We start from the raw sequence: 22,757 nt of genomic DNA on the forward strand, positions 1-22,757 counted from the left end.
TGCATCTTTCTCGGGACTTACCACAAGACGTAGCTGACAGCCTGAGATAGCAACTTACCAACAACATCTTTGACAGAATCTTTCCACATATAGGAACCAGAGGACTAAAAATAAAATTCTGTTTAGAAACCCTCAGCCTTATAGTTTTGAACGAAAACCAGAAAAAACAATATAAATCCAGAGTATCTGTAGCCTGTATCTTTAAAGAAAAACTTCAATCTTTACCAATAATATAGAATAGAAGAAACTAATCTCAGAATAACGGTATCATGTATTTGAACTCTTTTAGAACAATTCGACCTTCACGACACCCGAGATCCGATTCTGATAAATCGTGGATTAAAATCTCGGTCCAATTGGAAAGTAATTTGTTTTGTTTAAGTAGAGACATTTCTTAAAAAAGTGCTCATAAATAAGAAATTACTTATGGTTTTATTCTAGATTGTTTTGGCTCAGTTTGAAAAAAAGAGAATTTTGAAATTTAAGCTAAATTGATAAAAGCTGGATCGTAGGTAGGTATAAGACAATAGAATAGTTGCTACTCTTTCTCATTATGAAAATGGTGACTTTAAAAAGACTCGAAATTTCAAAAATGTTTGATTGGAGCTCTAAAAGGTGTCATTATCTTATCTGAAGAATCATGGGTGGTTGTTCTGCTTCTGAAAGAGTTTTGAATAAAAAACTTTCAAAGTAAAAGCTAAAATGTTTATTAAGTTCACAAATACAGCTCCACTCTGAAAGACGGCTGCTCTGCTCTGGTTTTCTGATAGAAATTTAGAAGATTTTCGCACGTTCATGTAGGCGTGGGTAGGTTGGCAAAGCCGTGACGTGAAAGGTTGAAGAAAGCTGCTGTTCTGTTGTCCTTTCACCTCTTTCATAAGTTCCATATTTGAAATACAAATATATTTCAGTCGGAGTTGCTAATTGTGTATTATTCCCATGTGGGCGTGGTTTCGATGAAGACAGATTGTTCTACGTGGTTTGATTGACATCTGGGATATATCGTCTGACTAGATCTAACTTTTTATCATCAATTTTACTTTCGTTCTGCAGTCTCAATGTTGACGTGTACTTTTCTTATGTCGACACAAAAAAAAAACAAAGCAAATCTCTGTTGTATGGATAACGTTATTATGTGAATTTGCCCCACAACGTATTTAATATGATCTTAGCTATGAGCCTGTAAGATTTAATATATATCTTGATTAGAAAAACTTTTCAATTACAACCTTTGGTTTATTGTTCTTCAAGAGTTTAGTTTGGTACATTGTAATGGTACTTAGATGGATATCTATGCTTGCCGATGTTTTTAAAGTATTTTTTGCTTAAATCTTGCACATTATATACAGATACATGTATTCCACCATCTTGTGAAGTCAATCCGCAATATACATGAAAAGAAACTGTGAACATGCAGTGTAATATATCACATGAGATGTTGGTGGTCGATATGTTAACGACGATTGCATAAAAGTGTATTTTAATTCAATGTAATTTAAACAAAGCAATATGTTTTTTGTGACCACACACATCAGTTAAATGTTCAACATAAATTGTATATTAACTTCGGTTCTAAATTTAAATTTTGAATATGATATTGAATGGAGGCCACCTGTCTTATTAAGAATTGTTTTAATCACTAATACAGTAGACTCTCGGCTGGATTACAAAATGGGCATTGGGTACATCGGGAGTTTTCTGTGCCCAGAATGCTCTCCCAGTATCAAAAACCAGAAGCAAATTGTCAAGATGCCCCTTCGAGTCATATATTTTAACTGTAACCTTGGGCGCCTTAGGTTCGAATCTTCTGAAAATAATAAAATATTTGACGGGAGATTTAAATAATGGTTCTTTATTGTTGTCTGCTAAAATACAGTTTTCTAAATCAATGTGATGTTTTGTACCTCGTGCTCCCGTTCTTATCGTCTGTCGAGTTTAAGAAATGGGGCAGACGATACCAGTTGACATACGGCATGTTTTTATTCCTTGATATGTCATTTCTTGAACACTCCTATAGTCCTGTCTTTCCAGATTTAAAACACATTAAAACAGTCTTGAGAAGTGAATATTCATGTCCAACAAATGGTGGTTGTGGTTTCTAGTCTCGTGTGAAAATCTGACGAACTTCGTAACTTCATTAACCCATTTTCACTCATAATTTAAGTCGTTCCAGCTGTTAATGGGTACGAATAATCCAGGAAAGATCAATGCCAAAAGGTTTTTCCGAGGACCAGCTGGTACCTCGTGAACCTCGTGAAGTTGTTAACTTTGTAAAAGAAGTTGTTTGTACATTCGTTCTTTAGTTAGGCATATGCTTAAACGAAATTTTTTAAAGAGGCTAATAGAGTTGAAAATGCGGCTGAAAAGCACAGACTAACCTGAGATGAAATTAAAAACAAGATTTTTGTGAAAGAAAAGGAGAAAGATAAGAAGTACAAATAAATAAGACAGTGTTAAACTGTGGAGATTACACGAGAAGTTTAAACGGACAGAAAGATATAAGGAGAAAGATTTTAACAGATTAAATTTAAAAACTCGTTTCTCATGTCTTGTTTGAAGAATTAAGAGTCTGTGTATTCTGTAAACAGGTCAGAAAAAAAGCGACAGGTCTTTCAAATTCAATTTAACTGCGTTCCACTTTCCACTATGTTTTTTTAAACGTTCGATGTCAGAATAGGCCGTATAATAGTTGATCTAATACTTTGAAATCTTTGAAAAGAAATCCTCTTTAACTTTTCAGATTTGTTTTAAAAGAACAAGGGGTGTGGTAGTGGTTGCTTTGATCTGGTCAATGTGGCAAACTCCTCTGGAACACCCGATGTCACTCAACAAAGCTTATAATATGGTCTAATTTAATTGGTATTCGCACGAGCTTCTTATTGGCCTCTGTTTGTCAAGAGATGCCTAGGGGTTAAGTAGAGACGATTGTGTCATATTAAAGTTATGACTTTTTAAAATCGAGATTGCTGGCGACACTCCGGGTTTGTCGATTCGGCATCACTTTTGTAAGAGTCCCCATGGTTAATATTTATATAGTATATTCAGTTCTTCATATAGAAGTAGGTGAAGTTGAAGTTCTTTTTGTGCTCCGTTTGCCAAGAGAGGTCGGTGGTTCTGTTTCTATCAGTAAATCACACCCATAGAAGCCATGTTTGACATTGTAAACTTTCACTCAAATTGAAGAAGACTTGAAAACACTTCATAGTCTCGTCAAATAACGTCAATTCTCGTCTCGATTATCAAGACCCTGCAACCTTTTTTGAAACATTTCAATGTTGACTTGGTAATTGAGACTACATTAATTCTCGTTCAACAAGAAACAAATTTGGCGGTAATTGATTTGAAAAGAATTGGCGGGAAGATATGTTAGGTAAATAATGGAAAGAATCCGATACTTGATGATTATAGCACGCAATTTCTCCCGCCAATTCTGTCCTTTGTTACCCATTTAGACATCTCCCCTTTATGGTCGTCACGAATGGTGAATAGTGCGGATTGATTCTGGATTACAGAGTAGGAGAAAATCATGTAACGAGTCATTCTTTTCAAGATGGTATCCTAAAATAACTTTCTTTCTGCAATCTTCTTGTGGTGTGGTGCAAAAAGGTTATTTCGATATAGTTTAGCAACCAAAATCAAGAAACCATGGTTTAAAATGGACGTTTCCTGAAATTATGAACTGAAGCAGACCACTCCATATATGGATTTACAGATGCATTGGTCAGCGACCACTTATTCATTCTCGATCATTTCACATTATCAGTATATAGGAATAAATATGTATTCGGATTATTTGCTTTTTTCAAAAACGTCCGATATTTTAGGTAATTGTGCTTTTCTATGAGCTTTTTTTATCCCTAAGACAAAGTTATCAGAGAGAACAAACAGACCTGACAATAAAGACTGTAGGAGATTTCGTCCAGTCATTTCATCATTTGTTGATTTTATTGATCCGAGTACAGAAATATGATTAAAAATCTTAATGAACCGTACCGAATTGTTTACAATATCAAATTTTTTCCAATATGTAGTTTTTAAATTGTTGAATGTATTTGATGTTGGAAGACAATCAAAAAAGAATCTGTTGGTTGGCATGGAATTAAACATTTGAAAAAGAGTAACAGATCTAAATATATGTGCAAAATTTTCCCCAAAACGTATTCATTGTATTTTAGTGGTACAACGTAATTCATTATTTTCACAGAGGACAACACGGTTGTTGTTCGATCTGTACTTTTCGCGTTTTCGCTTTCTCATTTTTTTAATGGACGCCGACTTTCTAGATTTAACTGAACATCGTATTCGGAAACGCACCTTGCCCATTTGCACTTTAAGACTTGGTCTGTGCGCACTGGTAGTTAATACTAAACCAATAAATCATTTAAAGACTACTCTAATCAAATTCTAATAAATCAGTCATAGCTGCAGATTAATCTAAATGATTTCTTTTTAATCGACAACCAACAACAGCAAGAATGGCTTCAATAGAAAGGTCTGTGAACTCGAGAAAAGCATGATCGAGTTTGATGGATGGCTGTGTCCGCTTTGTCGGCTTCAAAAAGTGTTTGGTAAGGAAGTGGTTTGGTCGGAAGTAATTTATAAGAAAGTTATGAGAGCGGATCAACCGTCTTCGAACCGGAATCTAGGTTATGGCCTTCTTGTGTCATTGTGCTCATTTGCTTTTTCAAAGGAAAAGTTCATGCATCAATCATGCACAGAGATCCAGAATATTTCCTATTTCATATTCTGGGATATTTTGGAAGCACAACGAAATGGTTTAAAGAGTAATACAAGCAATTCTCAGAGCTATTCTTATTTCAAAATCTAACCTCTTGGAAGATATCAGGGACTTTGACGAGAAACTTCAAGATTCGTTCAATTCTATTCTGACTTTATGGCCATAGCTTTATGGTTTAAGCTAAATCGGATAAGGTGACAGAGACTTCGAACATAATTTGCCTGATTATGTTGTGATGTTGTAGACTGGTGATCTTGATTCATCTGTAAATAGGTACATTTTGGGGAATTAATTTGAGTCTTGAAAATATGTAAATAGTCTTCAGAAGTACTAGAAATATTTGAAAACCGCATAATTCCTTCAAAAACATCTCAAACTATGAATTTTACTCACTATTTCTATATAATTTTTCTATATATCACTGAGTATCTTAAAATGACGAGTAATTCTGGACAGGCATGGATTTGAAGGCTCAAATTTCGACGGTAAGCTGTAAACACTATCAGTATTGCCTAGACATGATCAAAATTCCTTCAAATGAAAAAACAGCAATGGTATAATGATCACGCCGTTCTCTTTGCTTGTACTTTAAAAAAAAATACTAATACTGACTTCGGCGATGTAAACAAATGGAACCCAGCGAGATTCGAAAGCAATCAATTTTTCCCAATCTATTTCTGTTTGTTTACGGAAGATTGAAAATGGCCAAGTTGTGTCTTGGTAAATATCGCTGTCATATTTAACAGATGATTTGACTGCATGTTGTTACTTGGAATAATCAGAATCGTTACTTCACGAGCCAAATTGGTAGCCTACTATTTTCTGCAGCAGACGTCACTGTTTGAATGGTTTTGGCGCCATTTTTCAAAATTGTTTAGCGGCAGACGTCATTGTTTGTATGATTTTGTCTCCGTTGCTAAATTTAAGCAGCCGACGTCACTTTTGGTAACCTATTATTCTGGTTCCATTACGCCTGTATTAGCTGAAGTTCTTGTTGTCGATTTAGTGCTCCATTAAAGCACTTTTATTGGATTTATCGACTGGTTCTGTCATATTCAGAACTGCTTATGCAACTAATCACGAGGCCATTACGCTCCTTAAAAATCCAAACGAAACTTGTTCTAGCTAATACAGCACCATTAAAACACCGGGTATTGATATTTCAATGTATACCAATATATAAGGAGCTTTCTTTATGATTGCGCCATTGTAAGACTGGTTATGAGTTTAAGTCACGAGAGGGCGCTGTAATATACCATGACAAACCAAACAAAGCTATAATTACAGACAATATTGAACCATTTAAACTGTGATATATGGTGGAATCAAGTCACGCGATTTGGTCGTATCGTATCTCACCTCAGCACATGCTTTATGAGCTCGTCTCGTTCCTCGCCTACAAATTTCTTACAAACTTCGCAAAGGTGATAATTTCTGTTCTCTGCAACCATCATTTTAACAAAAGCTTAAGAGTTATTACTGTACAATAAGCGACTCGCTCCACCTACACGTGATTCATTCATACACCCTACACTGGTGCTTTAAGAGTCCTGTTCACGATAGCGTGTGTAATTTATCGGATTAAAGTTTTCCCTTTTGGTCCTTTTCATCGTTATATATTTATACTTCTAAACATTTTTTTCAAGTGGATCGGATCTGTTCACATCGCGGCCTTAAACAAAGCAATGGAAGTTATTCAACCATTCAAATGATCTGTTGGGGCACCGTTTCTTTTATCTTGCTACAACGATTAAAAATTCGGGAATCTTGGCATCCATGTCGTCAATATGCAACAGAGACCCATTCTTCTAACCAAATCAATCACACTGTGTTAAGACTGTGACATGCTTTCAATTAATAATACAGAATTACTCATGTCACCCAAATGCAACAGAGACCGAATTATCTAAACCGATCCTCTCTCTGTGTTAAGACTGTAAGATATCACAGCAGCTTGTTTCTGATATTTACAATTGTAATCCAGATAAATAGTTCACACATGACGCCTGTTGATAAAGGAGAAAGAATGGTGTTAATGTGCAACAGAGACCCCAACTTCTTACCAATATCCTCTCACTGTGTTAAGACCGTCAGATATCACGGCAGGTTGATAATTGGAACAGTAATCACCAGGTAAATTGTTTACATGTCTAATTTACCTTGATTAATCTATCTTAATTACAATCAGCACCCTGCCATTCACAACATAGTTCTCGTATTTCTATGGGTTTTTAATTACTAACTCAGTGAAAAAACCAATTGTATGTCATTAAAATAAATTTTTAATGCAGGTACAATTAACAACAATTACTGAATGAAGCAATTGTTATAATTGTTTTCGCTTCATGTTAAAGAGCACATTAGAATGAAAAAAAATCACAAACTTTTAAAGGAAAAAAGACTTAATAAATCAGTTAATTTGGGTCAATAGATTGATATACTTCATATGTATTATTAAAATAACGACTGATCAGAAAGAGTGAGCCTTTTTCTTTTCCATACATTCAATTAACGAAGATAAGGGGTCGGGTCAAGTCGGATGATGCTGCTGCCTAAAGACATATTGATTTCCGGGTTTAGGGGTTAGGAATCGCTTCCCCGTCTCCTACGTTTTTTGATAAAAGTAACCAATCCAGCCAATCGCACTAGAGCGCAGACTACTGGAGATACGAATACAACGTTCGCTATCTAGAATGAAGTACATCTGTATTTGCTCTACACCGAGTCATGATGTTACGAACTTCGTTTGATACAAGAACGGTGGCTATTGCAGTCAAGGTATAAGACGAAATAACAGCTTGAATTTTTTTATCTCAATATATAAGTTTATTACCAAGTCTTTTCATATTCAAAACACTTATAAAAAAAGACTTGCACACTAGTAGTTTAAAATAGCCACTCCTATACCCAAGGAATACAATGTATGGATAATAGATTGATGAAATGCTCCACCAAATAGCTTCTTCCGGTACACATATCGCATTTCATACATCACTTCCGGTTTGAAACAGACACCAAATGTCAAATGTTTTATTAAATATTATCAGATACATTGTGAGATATCATGATTCTTATCTGGTTTTATTTATACATATTGATGAGATGGTACATTTGTTAGTAGGGTATTATGGGGTTATTCGTCCACATCATTGTTACTAACGCATAGAGTAAATTAAACACATTTAAAAAAAAAGGCTCTTAGCCAACTACTAACTGTGGATTCTTTGTTAGATCTCTTCGAATTCCATTTCAGACAACAAAAGGTTTTTGGATTTTAATGAAGGGAAATCGTGAGGTGATCATAGGGTAACAAGGAGTCTTTTCGTCCACGATACACACATTATGAATGGAATTATGTGACTAGTGAATTTCATCTAAACATATTTTGATAAAATGGTTCATTTGTTACTAGGGGATATTTGTCCCCAATGATGCGTTTGTTAGTTAGGTAACATGTTCGTAGTTTATGAAAGTCACTGTTGTTTAGACTGAAACGACGATTTATACAGAAATACCAACTTGTTATTCTAAAACGTCTTATCTTATCTTCCCAGTCACCCCAGAGTTTATTTAATTGTTGATGTTTACACCAGCTTGATCATAACTCTGTTCACCAGTTGTGTTTGTTTACATCATATTTATGAGTGTATCTATTTTAGTAAAACATAATCACTTTCATGTCGGACATCAAAAACCATTTTATAATCTCTACAGGCGGCAACAGGAAGTCAGGTAGCTGTTTTAAAATTTTACTGGCAGATATGGGAATCAGGAGGCGGTTTTCTGGAATCAAAATGTACTTTTACTGGGCAAGATTCCATGAAATAAATCGTTAGTCGATTAACATCTCAGAGCCAAAGCTTTTTTTGAAATTTGTGGAATAAAAAGTTGTTAACTACGTCATATTTTTCCGCTGCAGATTGAACCTTGTGAAATGAGATAAGTTTTAAGTCCTTCATTTCTGTTTCAGACTCAATTTTGTGAAATATATTAGTTGGATCTTACTATACAAATATTGACAATCTTTACCACGCCTTCCCAACTTCAACGCCCCCTATCATCCGCCTCATCAATTCATCTTTACAGCACCCGACCCACCTCCCCCCCTCTCCACCCAACCGGCACTGAACCTTATATAGTCAAGAAGCAAGGAGTGATACTATGACTCTGTACTGTATTTAATTATTTCTGGAGGTAATTCCATTGTAATCCCATTGATTGGTACGACTTTATTTTTTTTATTTCATCTGCAACATTGTGATAAAAACTCCAATTAATTTCTTCTTTTTTACAAAAATCCTAAGATGTCCCTTTCAAATGAGGTAGGCCTAATTGTACACAATATCATTAACAAATCCAACTACATATAGACCTCTTGACCTTTGCGCAAGGCTCGTAACTAAAAAAAAAAAGGGGGGGGGGGTGCATAACTATATTCACCCCTTCTGCAAAATTCGAACAAATTCTCAATTGAAGCTGAAATCAGTCTCTATCTGCCACTCCCTTGGCACATTGGACTGGTAACGGACCTGCTCTGCGCAGAGATGTGTTTGAAATCCATCTTTGTTTTGGTCAAACCGTCTCTTTAAACGTCGTTAAAATAAAAAGAAAGGAAAAATGGTTTTTCTGGATATATTTGGTTAATTGGTAAGGTCGTTGTATTCGGTTTAATTCAGATTTACCCCGCTGTTAAATTCGTGTTTGTTTTTCCCTTTATCGATGTTCTTATATCGTAGTCTTAAACGGAAGTTAAAAATCTCATCCCAATTGTTCTTCACTTGATTTAACTGGCTTCATTTCCGCTAAATTACATCCGCCATATTGGATTAGCGAGGCCATATTGATTTTGGGGGAGATATGAAGCGATTATAATTATAAGAGTATTACAACTAATAAAGAGTTATTACTCCAGACTACTGTAGTCTCGTTCTACCAGACTGTGAATCCGTTCATGATTTCGTGTCATAGTCTCTAAGTACAGTCATGTAGAGATCAAAACTAGATGGAGTAATATATCTATCGGGACTATTGCCATATTAAAGGTCGATGCATCATCTCCCTCTGTCTTTTTTCAATTGAAAAGAATGAGTTATTTTCAACTACGTTGCTAGAAAATAACAGACAAATAGCACTGTTCATATAAGAGTAATTGCCAGTAAACATAACGTAAATCTAGAACAGAATTTCTGAATACGAATGTGACAACGCAGGACTTGGTTGTTTTCGGTTTATTTCGGTTTAGTATTTAGTACAGGTTTCCCCGGTGCACTATAGTCAACGCATAATCTATAATTATTCAGTTTTATGTTTTTATATCGACATTGCTGGGATGAGCTAGGCACAGGTTTTTATTTTTAAGTAGATCAAACCCTGACTATCTTTCGCCATTACTACTTTATAACATTCTTGGATACCTTAAAACTACCAGGTGCAACATCATTGCTACGATCCCCGCCCTATCAAACTAGGACTAGAAATGAGAGTGTTTGGTTAGTTGGCTAACGTCCACTTCCAGCTAACTGGTAACGCAAACTAGGTAGTTGTTGATAGATAACCATTTAACGCCCGCTTCCACCTAACTGATAATCGCAGACTAAGGAACAAGTCTACAGCTAGGATACCTTTATACTGTAGATAAAACGAGAGAGGAAGACGGCAGTTGGTGATAAAATAAAACAATCATTCAAATATTCTTCTACTACATTGACGTTCTCTCGGTTTTAATCAGAGTTGTAATGTGAGGTTTCCTGGTCGAAATCAACAATCTAAGTACATTGAAATCTATTTAAAAGAACACATATCCTGTACAGTTATGTACAGTTATAGTTTGCTAAAATGCTTCGTGGTTATTTTTATTTTCTATGGATAAACGGTAATGAAAGGTGTCAACGTATTTTTTTTTAAAACTTAGATACATAGACATATATTAATATATCTTTCGATAATTTTGCTGGACAATTTCCCTGCAAAAAATGTATTCTTTGTACATTTAAGTATATCATATAGCATCCAATGGTTCACCAAAATGTTGTTTTGGATTTAGGGTTTTGCGGTTCGGATCATTAGTCCTTGGTTTATTTATCCGCGATCTACAAGTGAGGTCTCTGAGTTGGTCATCTTTTTTGGGAGAAACCACACTGTTTATTTGGTAAAATATTCTTAATCAATTTTAATCTTTCTACTTCCAGATAGCCCGGTATATTACCAACAATACGGTACTAGCCAATATCTACAACAAGGAAAATATTACCGTATTTCTACCGAGTAACGACGCCTACTTAAACATGAATGAGAGCCAGTTCGATTACCCACGAGCCGATGTACAAACATGGACCAGAATCCTCCAGTACGGTGCCTGTAAGTAGACAATCTATTTAAAATTATATTCCAAATGGGGGGGGGGGGGGGATATGATGGGAGGGGGTTGATATTGTTTTATTCTCTTTGCAATAATTGACAGTGCATCAGCCATTTTATTTTGTTTATAAGTTCAGTGGAATCAGCCCATTTCCATCCGTCGGGAATCTGTGATGTATACAGGGGACATCGCTTCACGTATGAGTGACCATATAAAAAGGGAGTAAAAGGTAGCTAGATTGTATTTGGCTCACTCAACTCAAATGTCGTTTCAAATTGGACTTTCCTTTCCAGAATCGATGTCAAATCTGTATATCACGTTCTGGGGATTTGGGAGGAGCCATAGTATAGTAACCCTACTGTTTTTAAATATTTCAGTGGACGGAGCATTCTATCTGGATGATATGACTGAGAACACTCATCATCCTACCCACTTGGGTTCCAATCGTTATATATATTTCAATTATTACCCAATTACCAGTACCTCAGGGGTAAGTAATCCAGCTCCACCCTACACCCACCACCCCGTACAACACGATCATCCTACCACCCTGTAACTACCTCAGGGGCAAGTAATCCAGCAACAACACCCCCTCCCTTACCACCCCTCTTCTTCCGCCAAGTAGAAATATTTATACTTTATAGTACGGTAACAAAATCTAAGTATCGTAAAAGAATCGAATGATAACTCGTAATTAGCAATTTGATGCCATCGAGACCACAATAAATTAATTATATCAGAACCTAACTTGATTGTCTCGGTCACAGAATGAAACCGAGAACCGTTTAGTTTATAATTGCTTCTCTGATAAAAAATAATGATTTCTAATTGATGACACATTGGTTTAATTGTCCGGGCGATGTGATACACTCCAGTTCACAAAGGGTTGATTTAGTTCTAAGAAATTGAATCGAAAAGAAGTTTTACGTCCAACTATTCTACGACTGGTAGAAGTTTTTGGGAGGATTGTAGCCCATCTTGGAATCTGGTGATCTTTCCTCTTTATTCTAGTAAATCCATTTGTAAATGGGTACGGATAATCCTGGAAAGACGATCTCTCGATGGTTTGGTCTAGTTTCTAGTAGTAGTCAATTCTGTATAGCGTATTCTTCACTCGTAAAAGACCTGTATATCACGACTACGTAATCCTGTGACCATGTATGTTCTTCTTTCAGTACCACACAGTAAACGGCGCCAGGATAGTTCGAGGAAATATAAGGGGAGATAATGGAATAGTCCATATTGTAGATAGAGTTATTGCCCCTTACTGTAGTTACAAGACTTTGCCAGACTATCTAGAATCACCCGACATCAGATTTTACTCCTTTAGGTAGGTGACACATTTTATCATCCGTTCTAGCGAAATTGTAAAGGCTAGAAGTTCAAACAGGACCAAAAGACTACGTATTAAACACAGTTTACAGCTGTTCACAGCTCTAGACATTGGATTTTCATGTAATTTTGGATCTGAACATGTGCCTCATGTAAAGACAATCGTTTCTACATATCGAACCTTGACCTTGTTTGGGTTGTCAGTCGAGAGTGTGACCAGAATTCAGTGCCTATCGTGGATCTTTAACGTGCACAAGAAGAGACTCGGTGTACTGTCCCATTTGAATTACCATTTCAATCGGTTCGTTATAAACGCAACCATCAAGCCTACCAGAATGTGTTATTACCATGTAAGAATAATGCACAGATTCGTATGCGCCGAAATGTCTTGGTGATATATCATGGCTAGATTGTCACCCCTCTAAATACATGTCTGTTTCTATTCCAGTTCTATAATAAAAGCAAGAATAGTGGTGCCAGAGTTAGCCCGAAAAACCAACCGATCTGATTTCTTCTTTACTTCCTTCTCACCCAATGATTCCTATTTATATCCCATGCCAGTGTATGGGCAGGATCGACTCTTTCAAAACTGGACTCTGCTACAACAGGTTGGCTATATTTTCGTTTGCTGCTGGCATTTCTAAGAATACTGGCCAGTACTGTATCTTTAGTCTTTTGAGATCTGTGCACACATGTAAGACATGGGATCTTGTTGTTTCTCTTTCTTTTTTTTGCATTTGAACGACCAAATTGAGATCAATTCATTATATATATTGGGAATGGAGATGGAGATTTGGCACAACAAAATAGTAACAGATTAAAACTTGATCTGTATCCTCTACTTTCCCTTATATTTCTTTTACTCGTTTCCCCTGTCTCGGTTGGTAAACTATTATATTTATCTAATCTGTAGGTGTATAAAGCTCATTTGATACCAAACGGTGTCCAGTTTATACCCACTCGTGGTCCGATACCAGATTTTACCACAATACAGGGAGATAAACTTACGTTTACTAGATATAATGGACAAGGTAAAAGTGGTCTGAAATTATTTTATTTATAATCCAGTGTGATATAGCACTTGATAGAGCATATGAATAGAGTTAAATAGATATCTAACTCTTTAAGAGCAGTAGGTCATTCTGTAGGACGTTGTTATAAACTGTGTTCTATAAAAAGCTTTAGAGAAACATCCTTGAGTTCAAGCCTTTATAGCAGGACGCTTTTATAGAAACGTTCTTCTGCTATATTGTTTATAAGCCATATAGAAGTAGGAAGATTACAATAAAACACTAATATATTACTTAGATATACTACTTCTAGGTTTATTACATACTACGTTTCGGAACACATACAGGTACTTGATAACGTTACCTGTATGTTTTGCGAAACGTAGTGTGTAATAAATGCAGAAGTAGTATATCCATATATCTTAGTGTTTTATTACGTTCTTCTGCTATCACGATGCCATCTTGTGGTTCAACAGTGGTCAGGACACCATGACCTTTTAAAGCTTCAGATAAAACGAAAGAAGGATTAACAATTATAACGAAGCATATTACCATCAACCACCAAAAAAACTACACCTATATGAAGGTCTTGCAGATATTCCATCCATTTTGAACCACGTATAAAAGTTTGTCCACATTTGATTTTCATTTCAGTATATGTGTCCAATAACAAAGTACGAGCAAGAATTGTCCAGGCCAATATTGCTGTAACGAACGGTGTGCTTCATGTTATAGATAATTTACTTCATTTTGTTTACCAAACTATCATGCAGCGACTTGAATTTATTCCTGAAGCCAAGTAAGTACAGCCTTACATACCGAGGTTTACCACAAACTCTGCTCTGCATAATTTGAAACATTTCTGAAGCACTGTTTGATTTTACCATGTCCAATTACAGACTTTCTCATCCACCCTTGTTCAGAAAGTGACAATTCTGGTCATGCTGCAAAGGCATGGGTCTTCGCCAGCACAATGACAGTGTTTGTCCATCAGTCAATATCATCATCATCATCATCAAATTTCTATCATAATTGTTCAACATTCTCATCATCATCGCACATCATCATCAACGTACATCATCATTATTATCATCATCATGTATTCCATTCTTCAATGAAAACAACCATTTTTTTTCATTTCCAGATCTATGTTAGGATATATGAATCAACTTCCCCAGGATTTAAAGGACAGATTAAACAGTAATAAAAACGAAACGTTTACCGTGTTTGTCCCGACTCTTCTGGCGTTCGCGAAAATCCCAGAAACACAGCAACAAGAGCTGAGAAGAACAGATGAGGAGGGATTAAAAACATTGAATTATGTAAGTAGACATCTAATTTTTTCAATCAGTCGAACAAAAGGTCGGTCGTTGTGTAAAAGTCCGGTCTTTTTTCTGAAAATTGGTACGAAAATTAATTTGGAAGATCAATGCCAAGAGGTTTGGCCAAAGACCAGCTTTGTTGAAGGAATCTGCATGAACCTAACTTATTAGCTTTGTAAAAATGGCTGTTTCTATCGGACTTCAATCCACATGCAATATTGACGATTTGATTACCGGTTCCACTCACCGATTTTATTTTTCAGTTAATTCAAGGTCACATCATTCCGGGGAGAGAAATCACATCAAAGGATCTGGAATCAGACCAGACGTTAACCACCATTGATGATAAGATTGTTTCCATTATCCACGTCAATGGAGGTAGGCTGATCAATATACTTTCCTTTTAAATCTTTCAGTTTCTGTCAAGTCCTCAGCTAGCGACATGCTTTTTTCATTTCTTGGGTAAATATCCACTGGCTAATAGGAGAAGATTTCACCATGGGTCTTGTGCTATGGTGTCTGTATGAATAGTCAGAATAAGGGAAATAACTCTTAATTATAAATACTACAATCTACAAGCTCAAAGCTGGAGTACATCACCATCCGTCTTCTACGATTACTTTAGTGGGTATTGTTACCGAAACAGGATGGATACTCTTCCAGAACATCATATGCTAATCTATGATTGTCAACTCATCTCCAGAGTCCACATAGCTTGGTTTGACACTTCGACTTTTCGGCTTTTATAGATTTCACATAGCTTATATGTACATATTCGTCTTAACTATTTTCCTTTCCAGAAACCTATATCGAGAGTGGAACAGTACGAGCTAAGATTGAAGTGATGGATTTAGGTTGTACCAATGGTGTGATACATCTCATTAGCAATGTTCTGTTCATGAAGAACTTTACTCTGTGGGAAGCCATGGAAAATATCCCTCTTATTAGGTACGTATTGATACACGAGCAGATTGTGATTGATTTAAGTTAGATCTAGATTCTTGTGATCTTGTACATGCGCTCCGTGTATGCTTCATTTTAGTCTTGGATGTACACCTTTTCTAAGTTTCATATTAGGATCAATCCGGCAGTCGTGATCCACATTATTATGCCCAGCTTGGAATCTTCAGTGGAAGTGAGAGGAAACATAAGGACTGTCTAACTGATTTTTGTGTTGACACTGTCAAAATTTTTCCAACAATCTTGGTTCCAACCCCAAGGAGAAATGTTGTGGTAAATATGGACAAAAGTTGGGAGTGACGGGGACATGCCTGCTTTAGACTACACCAAAAATGTCAACGCCGATATTCTTGTATGTGTATTTCAGCAAGATGTTTTCATTCGCTATGAGGTATCCTGATATAGAGGAGAGTATGATATCCGATAACACGGGACCTAGAACTGTTTTTATAGCTAGTAATGATGTACTGAACCAGGCCAACCTGACATATCTCATGTCCTTTCCTTATATAGTACATGAGGTAAGATCTTCTACTGGAAATACGGTCCATATTGGGCCGCTATAGTTCCTGATCAGACGTCAGATGGTGGTTATATATGATCAGCTTGTAGCAAATGATGCATACTTCTTATTTCATCTTATATATAATTGCATAAACTTAGATCGCATTTGCTACGGGATGTTTACTGGCTTGATTGTTGAGTAGATTAACGCCGTTGCCATGGAAATCATTTGTCTTGACACTGCGTGGCGATGTCAGTCACAGTATGTCCACTAGGAAGCAGAAAAGTAGGACGCAAAACTCCATCCCATTTATAATGTCTGTGATAAACTGCGTGAATACTTACATCACAATGTAATTCTAGGCAATGAAGGGCCAGATTGTCCAGGGAATCCACATGTCTTCAGATATAGCCAGATCCATCCAAGTTGGTACGATGGCAGGCAAAACACTGACACTTTATAAAGAGGAAGAGTCCGGGGGTAAGGCTACGTTTTGTTGTTGAACATCAGCTTGGTGTATTCTGGTGCTTTTGTTTGGCCATCAGAAATATTCCATGGACATCAACTGGACTCGTGTATGGATAGCAATTACGTTATCAAATGACTTTCAACGTTTCGACGATGGTATTCTCATCTTTAGCAAGCAATGGCGGACTTGAACTACTGTGATTGGTCAAAAAATACTTTCAAAAGAGGCTTTATGTAGTTGCAATATAGTTGTTTACCGTTCGACACAATTTGACTAGATTCTACTATCACCATCGCAAAGACCATCTTGAATTTGAGTTCCAGAAAGACGAAATGTCCATCTCTATGCCTCTTATAATCAGTTAGTTATTGTTGATAAAACCTGTGTTTCTGTTGATATTGTAGAATTCTATGTCGAGGGAAGTCATGTTCGAGCTAAAGTGATCGTGAAGGATATCTGGTGCTCGAATGGAGTGATGCATATAGTGGATGACATTCTTCATTTACCGATTAGAAGCGTTCTTCAAGAACTTTCTCGGCGACCTGAACTCACGTACGTTTCACAAATACATGTGCTTATTCACGTAACAATAAATTGGTTAAAGTTGTCGATATTCATGCTGGATTTGCCTCAATTTGTTATGATTTTCGTTCCGGTTTATCCCAAGGCTAGTGATTCAAATTGTGGAATGGTAGTAAAAATATGTAAAATATGAAACGAAATATTTAATTAAATGGTCTGTTAGGCAGATTAATATTCATCGACCTTTCTTGGGTATTTCTTGTCTGAATCTTCATTAATTTGACCTTTTATTTGCCCTTTGTGGGTTTTTCTTGTTTACCACTGCATTAACTCGGCCATATCTACGTCTACCACACCCTCCCCTCACTATTTCCAGGTTTACCTATGGTATGATAGATGCAGTCCAGGCTGTAGAAGAGAAATTATCAAACCTCTCAGAGAATTTCACCCTGTTTATTCCACATAACAGTGCTTTTACTAAATTACAGTGGTCTACTATAGACGATGTTTTAAAGGATATCTCTGTTGCCAAAAAGGTAAGAGATCGATTTTGTTTCTTAGTGATGAAATAGGACTGTCTAATGCACTCTGCCCTTAAGATCTTGAATGGAAGGTCGTTTTTGGTGTGAAACTTTGGTTCCAGAAACTATTTGCCACACATACAACCAAGTTTCCACCATTGCCCTTACCATGGTAACGGGGCCCATTGTTCAGTACGTTGGAGGTTTTAAGTTCAGGCCAATGTATTCAATTAGGCCTTAGCTACAATAAGTACTGTGGCGTTTCTACTGACTGGCCCGGCTTTATCCCTCTCCCTTTTCCAGTATCAAATGTCTTTGGCTGGGAGCTCTCCTTAACAATTCTGTGAGCTAATGATTCTGAGAAACGCTGCTGATGAGACACTCATTCTTCTGGAACACGCGATGAAAGTCTGTGTCTTTGATTATTCCTATACGGATCATTTCAGATGTTGGAGTGTCATATTGTATCTGGTGTAGCTAAATATATAGATGAAATACGAGATGGAGAGATGTTACAGGCTGATGAAAATGATATTTATCTCATTAGAAACAAGGGGCATGGTAAGAATTTATCCCATTCCTGTTTTCTAAGAGTAATGAAATAAAGGATTTTGTACTCTTCTACTTTCAAACAAAATACAAGAGCCAGGTAGAATGACATATTCCCACATTTGTGAGGCTGATCTGAAGAGTTTTGTCGACAAAAAGCTTGCCTTGAACATGAAACTTCCCAGCCATGTCGGTAAAGGACCTTTTAGCCAAGGGGGGCAACTGATGGCTGCGAATTATCTTATCAATCTTTTTTTTAATTTCAGTATTTGTGATCAATAATAATCTATGGGCGAGAATCCTGACCCCCGATATTCCGGCTAGTAACGGTAGAATTCACATCATAGATACTATCTTCTCCTTACCCTACATGTCGGTAGCCGAGGCACTGGAGAATATGGAAGAACTACAGTAAGTACAATACCAGTGGCGTTACCGGCAGGGGGGCATTCCCCAACTCCAAAAATAAAGCTGACCCTATTTCTTATCATTGAAATACCTGTCTGCTCCTTGACAATTCTGTGGTCCATACCTTCAACTCTGGTTATCACCTCCATCATGAAATGAGTACCCCTTGAAGACTATTTTAAAACCCTTATAGAGAATCGAAGACCATGTTTTGAGGACCAGTAAACAATGTATATGTATTAAGCCCCACCCTGGTGTATTTTCAGGCCGTTTCAAGACCTAATGAGTTTGGTTCCAGAATTTAATGATCTGATCACATCTAAAGACAGTCGGAAGATGACATTGTTTATACCCTCGGGGAAGTTTATAGAATCTCTTGGATACGATCCGATCGATAGAATACAAAAATCACCTAAAATATTGAGAAGGGTACGTTTGTTTATATATAAAATTTGAAAAAAACATGCACTAATGATCCGAACCGCAAAACGATACATTGGTAAATGAACTACCAACTTCTCTTATGAGGAAGTATACCAATGATAAATATGCATGCCTATTTTACCCCTGCAAGAGGAAAATATTAAGCCACTCTAATCCTAGGGATAAGTCACACCTTTTGAAATGAATCAAACAGAGACGACAGTTGTGGAATCGGGCTGCTGGTTGATTCTGTATAAATGTGTCTTAACAGCACAATAATTCATCTTATACACGTATGTGTATGTGAGCTCATGTCTATGGATTGTGTGTATCGTGACAGACGGTCATAAGACTCGGCAGTCGTTTTGGTCTTGATCAAGGACTAGAATTATCAATTATTTTATTTATAAAATTCTTATTTTAGTTGTATGCTGGCCATGTTTTACCTCAGATGAGATTCGATGACGCTTTCTTACGTAAATACCCAGAAACTGATTACGTCAGCAGATCTGCCTTAAACGTCACATTTACAATTAGTCGCTCAGGACCAGGTAAGACTATTACGAAGATCTGAGTCTTTAATAATAACAAGTACCAGGCACCACCCATCACGCACCATAGGGGATGTTAGAACCTTAATTTTCTTAAAGAGATCGAGTTGTGCTTTATGGTAGGCAAGGAGGTCCCAGGGACCCAGGAGAAACTTTAAAAACTTGGGGGGAATTATGAGTTACTTTTATGTCGGGAAACATTCTTTATTCTATTCTCTAAAATTTAACACGTGACCTCAAAGAGAAAAAAAGAAAAAAGAATGAAAAGTTACTTTAAACAGATAGCCTAAATAGTCTATCCTTAAATATGACGTGGGCCGGACACGGGCTATTTTATGCCCACACAGAACAGCAGTGTGATAATATTCATTTAGGGTTACATTGATAATCTAAACAGACCCTTACCTCAATGCCAACTTCTTGAGTTCTTGACCTGTATTCAGAATTATGTCAACGCCATAAATATAAACACTGTATAACCGACGTCTGTCTGCTGAGTGATGTTTGTTTACCGTCTGCTGTAGTGCTGTTTGATAGTAGACAGAAATCGAAAATGTCTTAGATATGTTCCTTGAAAATTGTTCATTTCACTAATTTAACACTAATGCTCAAATAAATCACAACTTGATCACGCTCCTGCCTCTAGTCCTAGAGTTCTTGACGTGTATTCATCATTTTGTCAACACCATAGGCATAATAATAAACACTGTGTTACTGACGTCTGTCTGCTGATGTTTGTTTACAGTCTGCTGTGGTTCTGTTTGATAGTTGACAGAAATCGAAAATGTCTCAGATATCTTCCTTGAATATTGTTCATTTCACTAATTTCACATTAAATTAATCACAACTTGATGACGCTCCTAGCAAAATATTTTGAAGCAGACACCGTTCGCGGGGAAGCTACCACGTGATCTGTCATTTGTCAAATTTGGTTTCCCGAACTAGAGAGTAGGCCTAATCGTCTGTATTATCCAGACGGTTTGTTAAAATGAGGCGCGTTTGATTACTGTTCCTTCCTGATCAGATACATGTTCATGATTTTCTTTTGTAAACTCGAAGCACAATGAATTAAATAAACTAGATTGCACGCCTCACTTTCAGAATCTTATAGACAAACGAAGTTCACAAATGGACTGGCTTAAACTTGTGCATCTGTAAAGCTGTATCGCTCATGATAGGGAAAAACAAAGTCTTTGACTCACCAAGAAAAGGTTATAAGCTTCTGCTTATCAAGAAAATGGTATTTTATTTTTCTAGAATCTGTAATCGACGCCGGATATGAGAAACATGAAATAGATTTGGTCAGACGAGGGTTTGCCTTCACCAATGGTGTGATCTATATCATCGACTCCTTCCTGAATTATTCTCCTCTCAATCTACTGGAGAGACTCCGAAATGAGGTCACTGTCAGGTACGTTCAGGTTCAATGATCTTTAATAAAAGGCGAAGTAGTATCGATAGGTCAGCGGAAAGATGATTCAAACTGGAAATGCAGGAAAATGGGCACACAGGCTTACGAAATGCATTTGCTAAAAAAAAGAGTAAGGGCCTACATGGATTTTGCTTTGATAGTAGATTTATGTACTTTTTTATGTTTTTAAAGACAAAAAGATATTTGTAAAACAGATTTAATTTGTTCATTCTTTTGCAGAGAATCTATTATTCTGCTGGATCTTCTCGTCACACCAAACGTCACTGATCTTCTGCAACGTGATGACGTCATGTTCACCTTCCTAGCCCCGAGTGATATCTCATCAAATCTCGGAGAATTCAGCGATTTTGCCAAAAGTTCAGATTGGGACAGAGAAGAAAAATTAACAGTAAGTTGTGTCATTACATCTGAAAAAATATTTCCTGTGCTAGACAAATGGTTTTGTGCTGATTTTGGTTGAGGCTATTTTTTCCCTTTGAAAATCAAAAACAGTAGGCCTACGCATAGGGTGAAAAGTTGTTAGCCGGAGTCTGTTCTCTTATGTCATTATACGCACCCTCTTTTACTAAACTGATATCGATAATAATATGTTTTTCAGGTATTTTGGAGACACGTTATAAATGATTCGGAAGTGACGTATAGTGATTTAAAACAAGGTTATATCAGACCGGAAATATTACCATATGACGTCACACTTCAAAGAGACAATGGCGGTAAGATACCATTAAATTTCACCGTCGACTCATTTGAAATTAACCTCTTGACTTCTTCATAGTCATATCGGCTGATGCGCTCGTGATATGCATCTTCTGTTCTGAACATTAGCTGGTAGATTGAGCTCAACCAATATCGACCTTTTCGTTTCTGGAGAGGCCAACGTCCTGTTGTTTTCGGAGAAACTGTTTTGTTATTAAGTACTTTTCTTCTATTTTTCAGATGTACGATTCAGTTGGGAAAATCTCCAAGGTCGCGTCATAAAGTCGAATTTACTCGCGTCGAACGGAATAATCCACGTCATCGACAAGTTTTTATATAAGGATATGACGCCAACGACGACGACACGTAGAACGTATCCAATGGATTCAAGTCAACCGCGTTCAACGCAGACGACAGCCAATGCACAGCCTGTACAAGCAGCTGTGTCCTTACGCCATGAAAATATAGTTCTACTATTAACTTTAGTTTTGACGTGGACATTGTTAAGAATTATCACGTGACAAAACTAATTGTGCTTTCGTTCTTTTTTGAATTTTTAAGGAAATCCAACCATCATAATGTAAATCTTGTAAATATGAATTTTCAGCCATTTTGTAAATGTTTCACACCATTTGTAAATAGTCCCCATTTCTTTACGTCCACGATGTCTCCTGGTTAGTTGGGAGATTTTAATCAAATGAACCAACTGATAGAGAATGTTTTAGACGGCTTTATCCCTTTAAAATCTTATCGTAGCTCAATCCAGTAGAAGTAGGTCCGATTCTGAATTAGTACCCAGTAACAAATCCTCTTAAAGACTACTATGATATGTAACGAATAGAAAAACAAACAGTCAAAAATTAAGACGTATTTATCCTTAATCCTTAATTCCTACTACTTCATTCGTACGTCAGGATTAAGACTTTTTCATATTGGACTGTTTGAATTTCAATGTCAACAT

The 22,757-nt window shown here is 36.6% G+C and overlaps 1 protein-coding gene across 1 annotated transcript; it reads left to right on the top strand.

The window, feature by feature from the left end:
- Positions 1-9,042: 9,042 nt before the first annotated feature.
- LOTGIDRAFT_169693 (hypothetical protein) lies at positions 9,043-22,317 on the top strand (the record flags this gene model as incomplete). The annotated part of the gene is made up of 22 exons (XM_009067991.1): positions 9,043-9,060; positions 10,927-11,095; positions 11,474-11,586; positions 12,272-12,426; positions 12,877-13,036; positions 13,342-13,459; positions 14,093-14,237; positions 14,583-14,760; positions 15,024-15,138; positions 15,561-15,708; positions 16,088-16,241; positions 16,588-16,705; positions 17,099-17,246; positions 17,593-17,752; positions 18,184-18,298; positions 18,553-18,697; positions 18,961-19,123; positions 19,542-19,668; positions 20,926-21,079; positions 21,320-21,488; positions 21,699-21,813; positions 22,037-22,317. 22 exons carry the CDS (start codon positions 9,043-9,045, stop codon positions 22,315-22,317), a joined length of 3,168 nt encoding a protein of 1,055 aa, XP_009066239.1.
- Positions 22,318-22,757: the final 440 nt, after the last annotated feature.

This window comes from Lottia gigantea (genome assembly GCF_000327385.1).
Source record: "Lottia gigantea unplaced genomic scaffold LOTGIsca_88, whole genome shotgun sequence".
NCBI classification, from domain to species: Eukaryota; Metazoa; Mollusca; class Gastropoda; family Lottiidae; genus Lottia; species Lottia gigantea.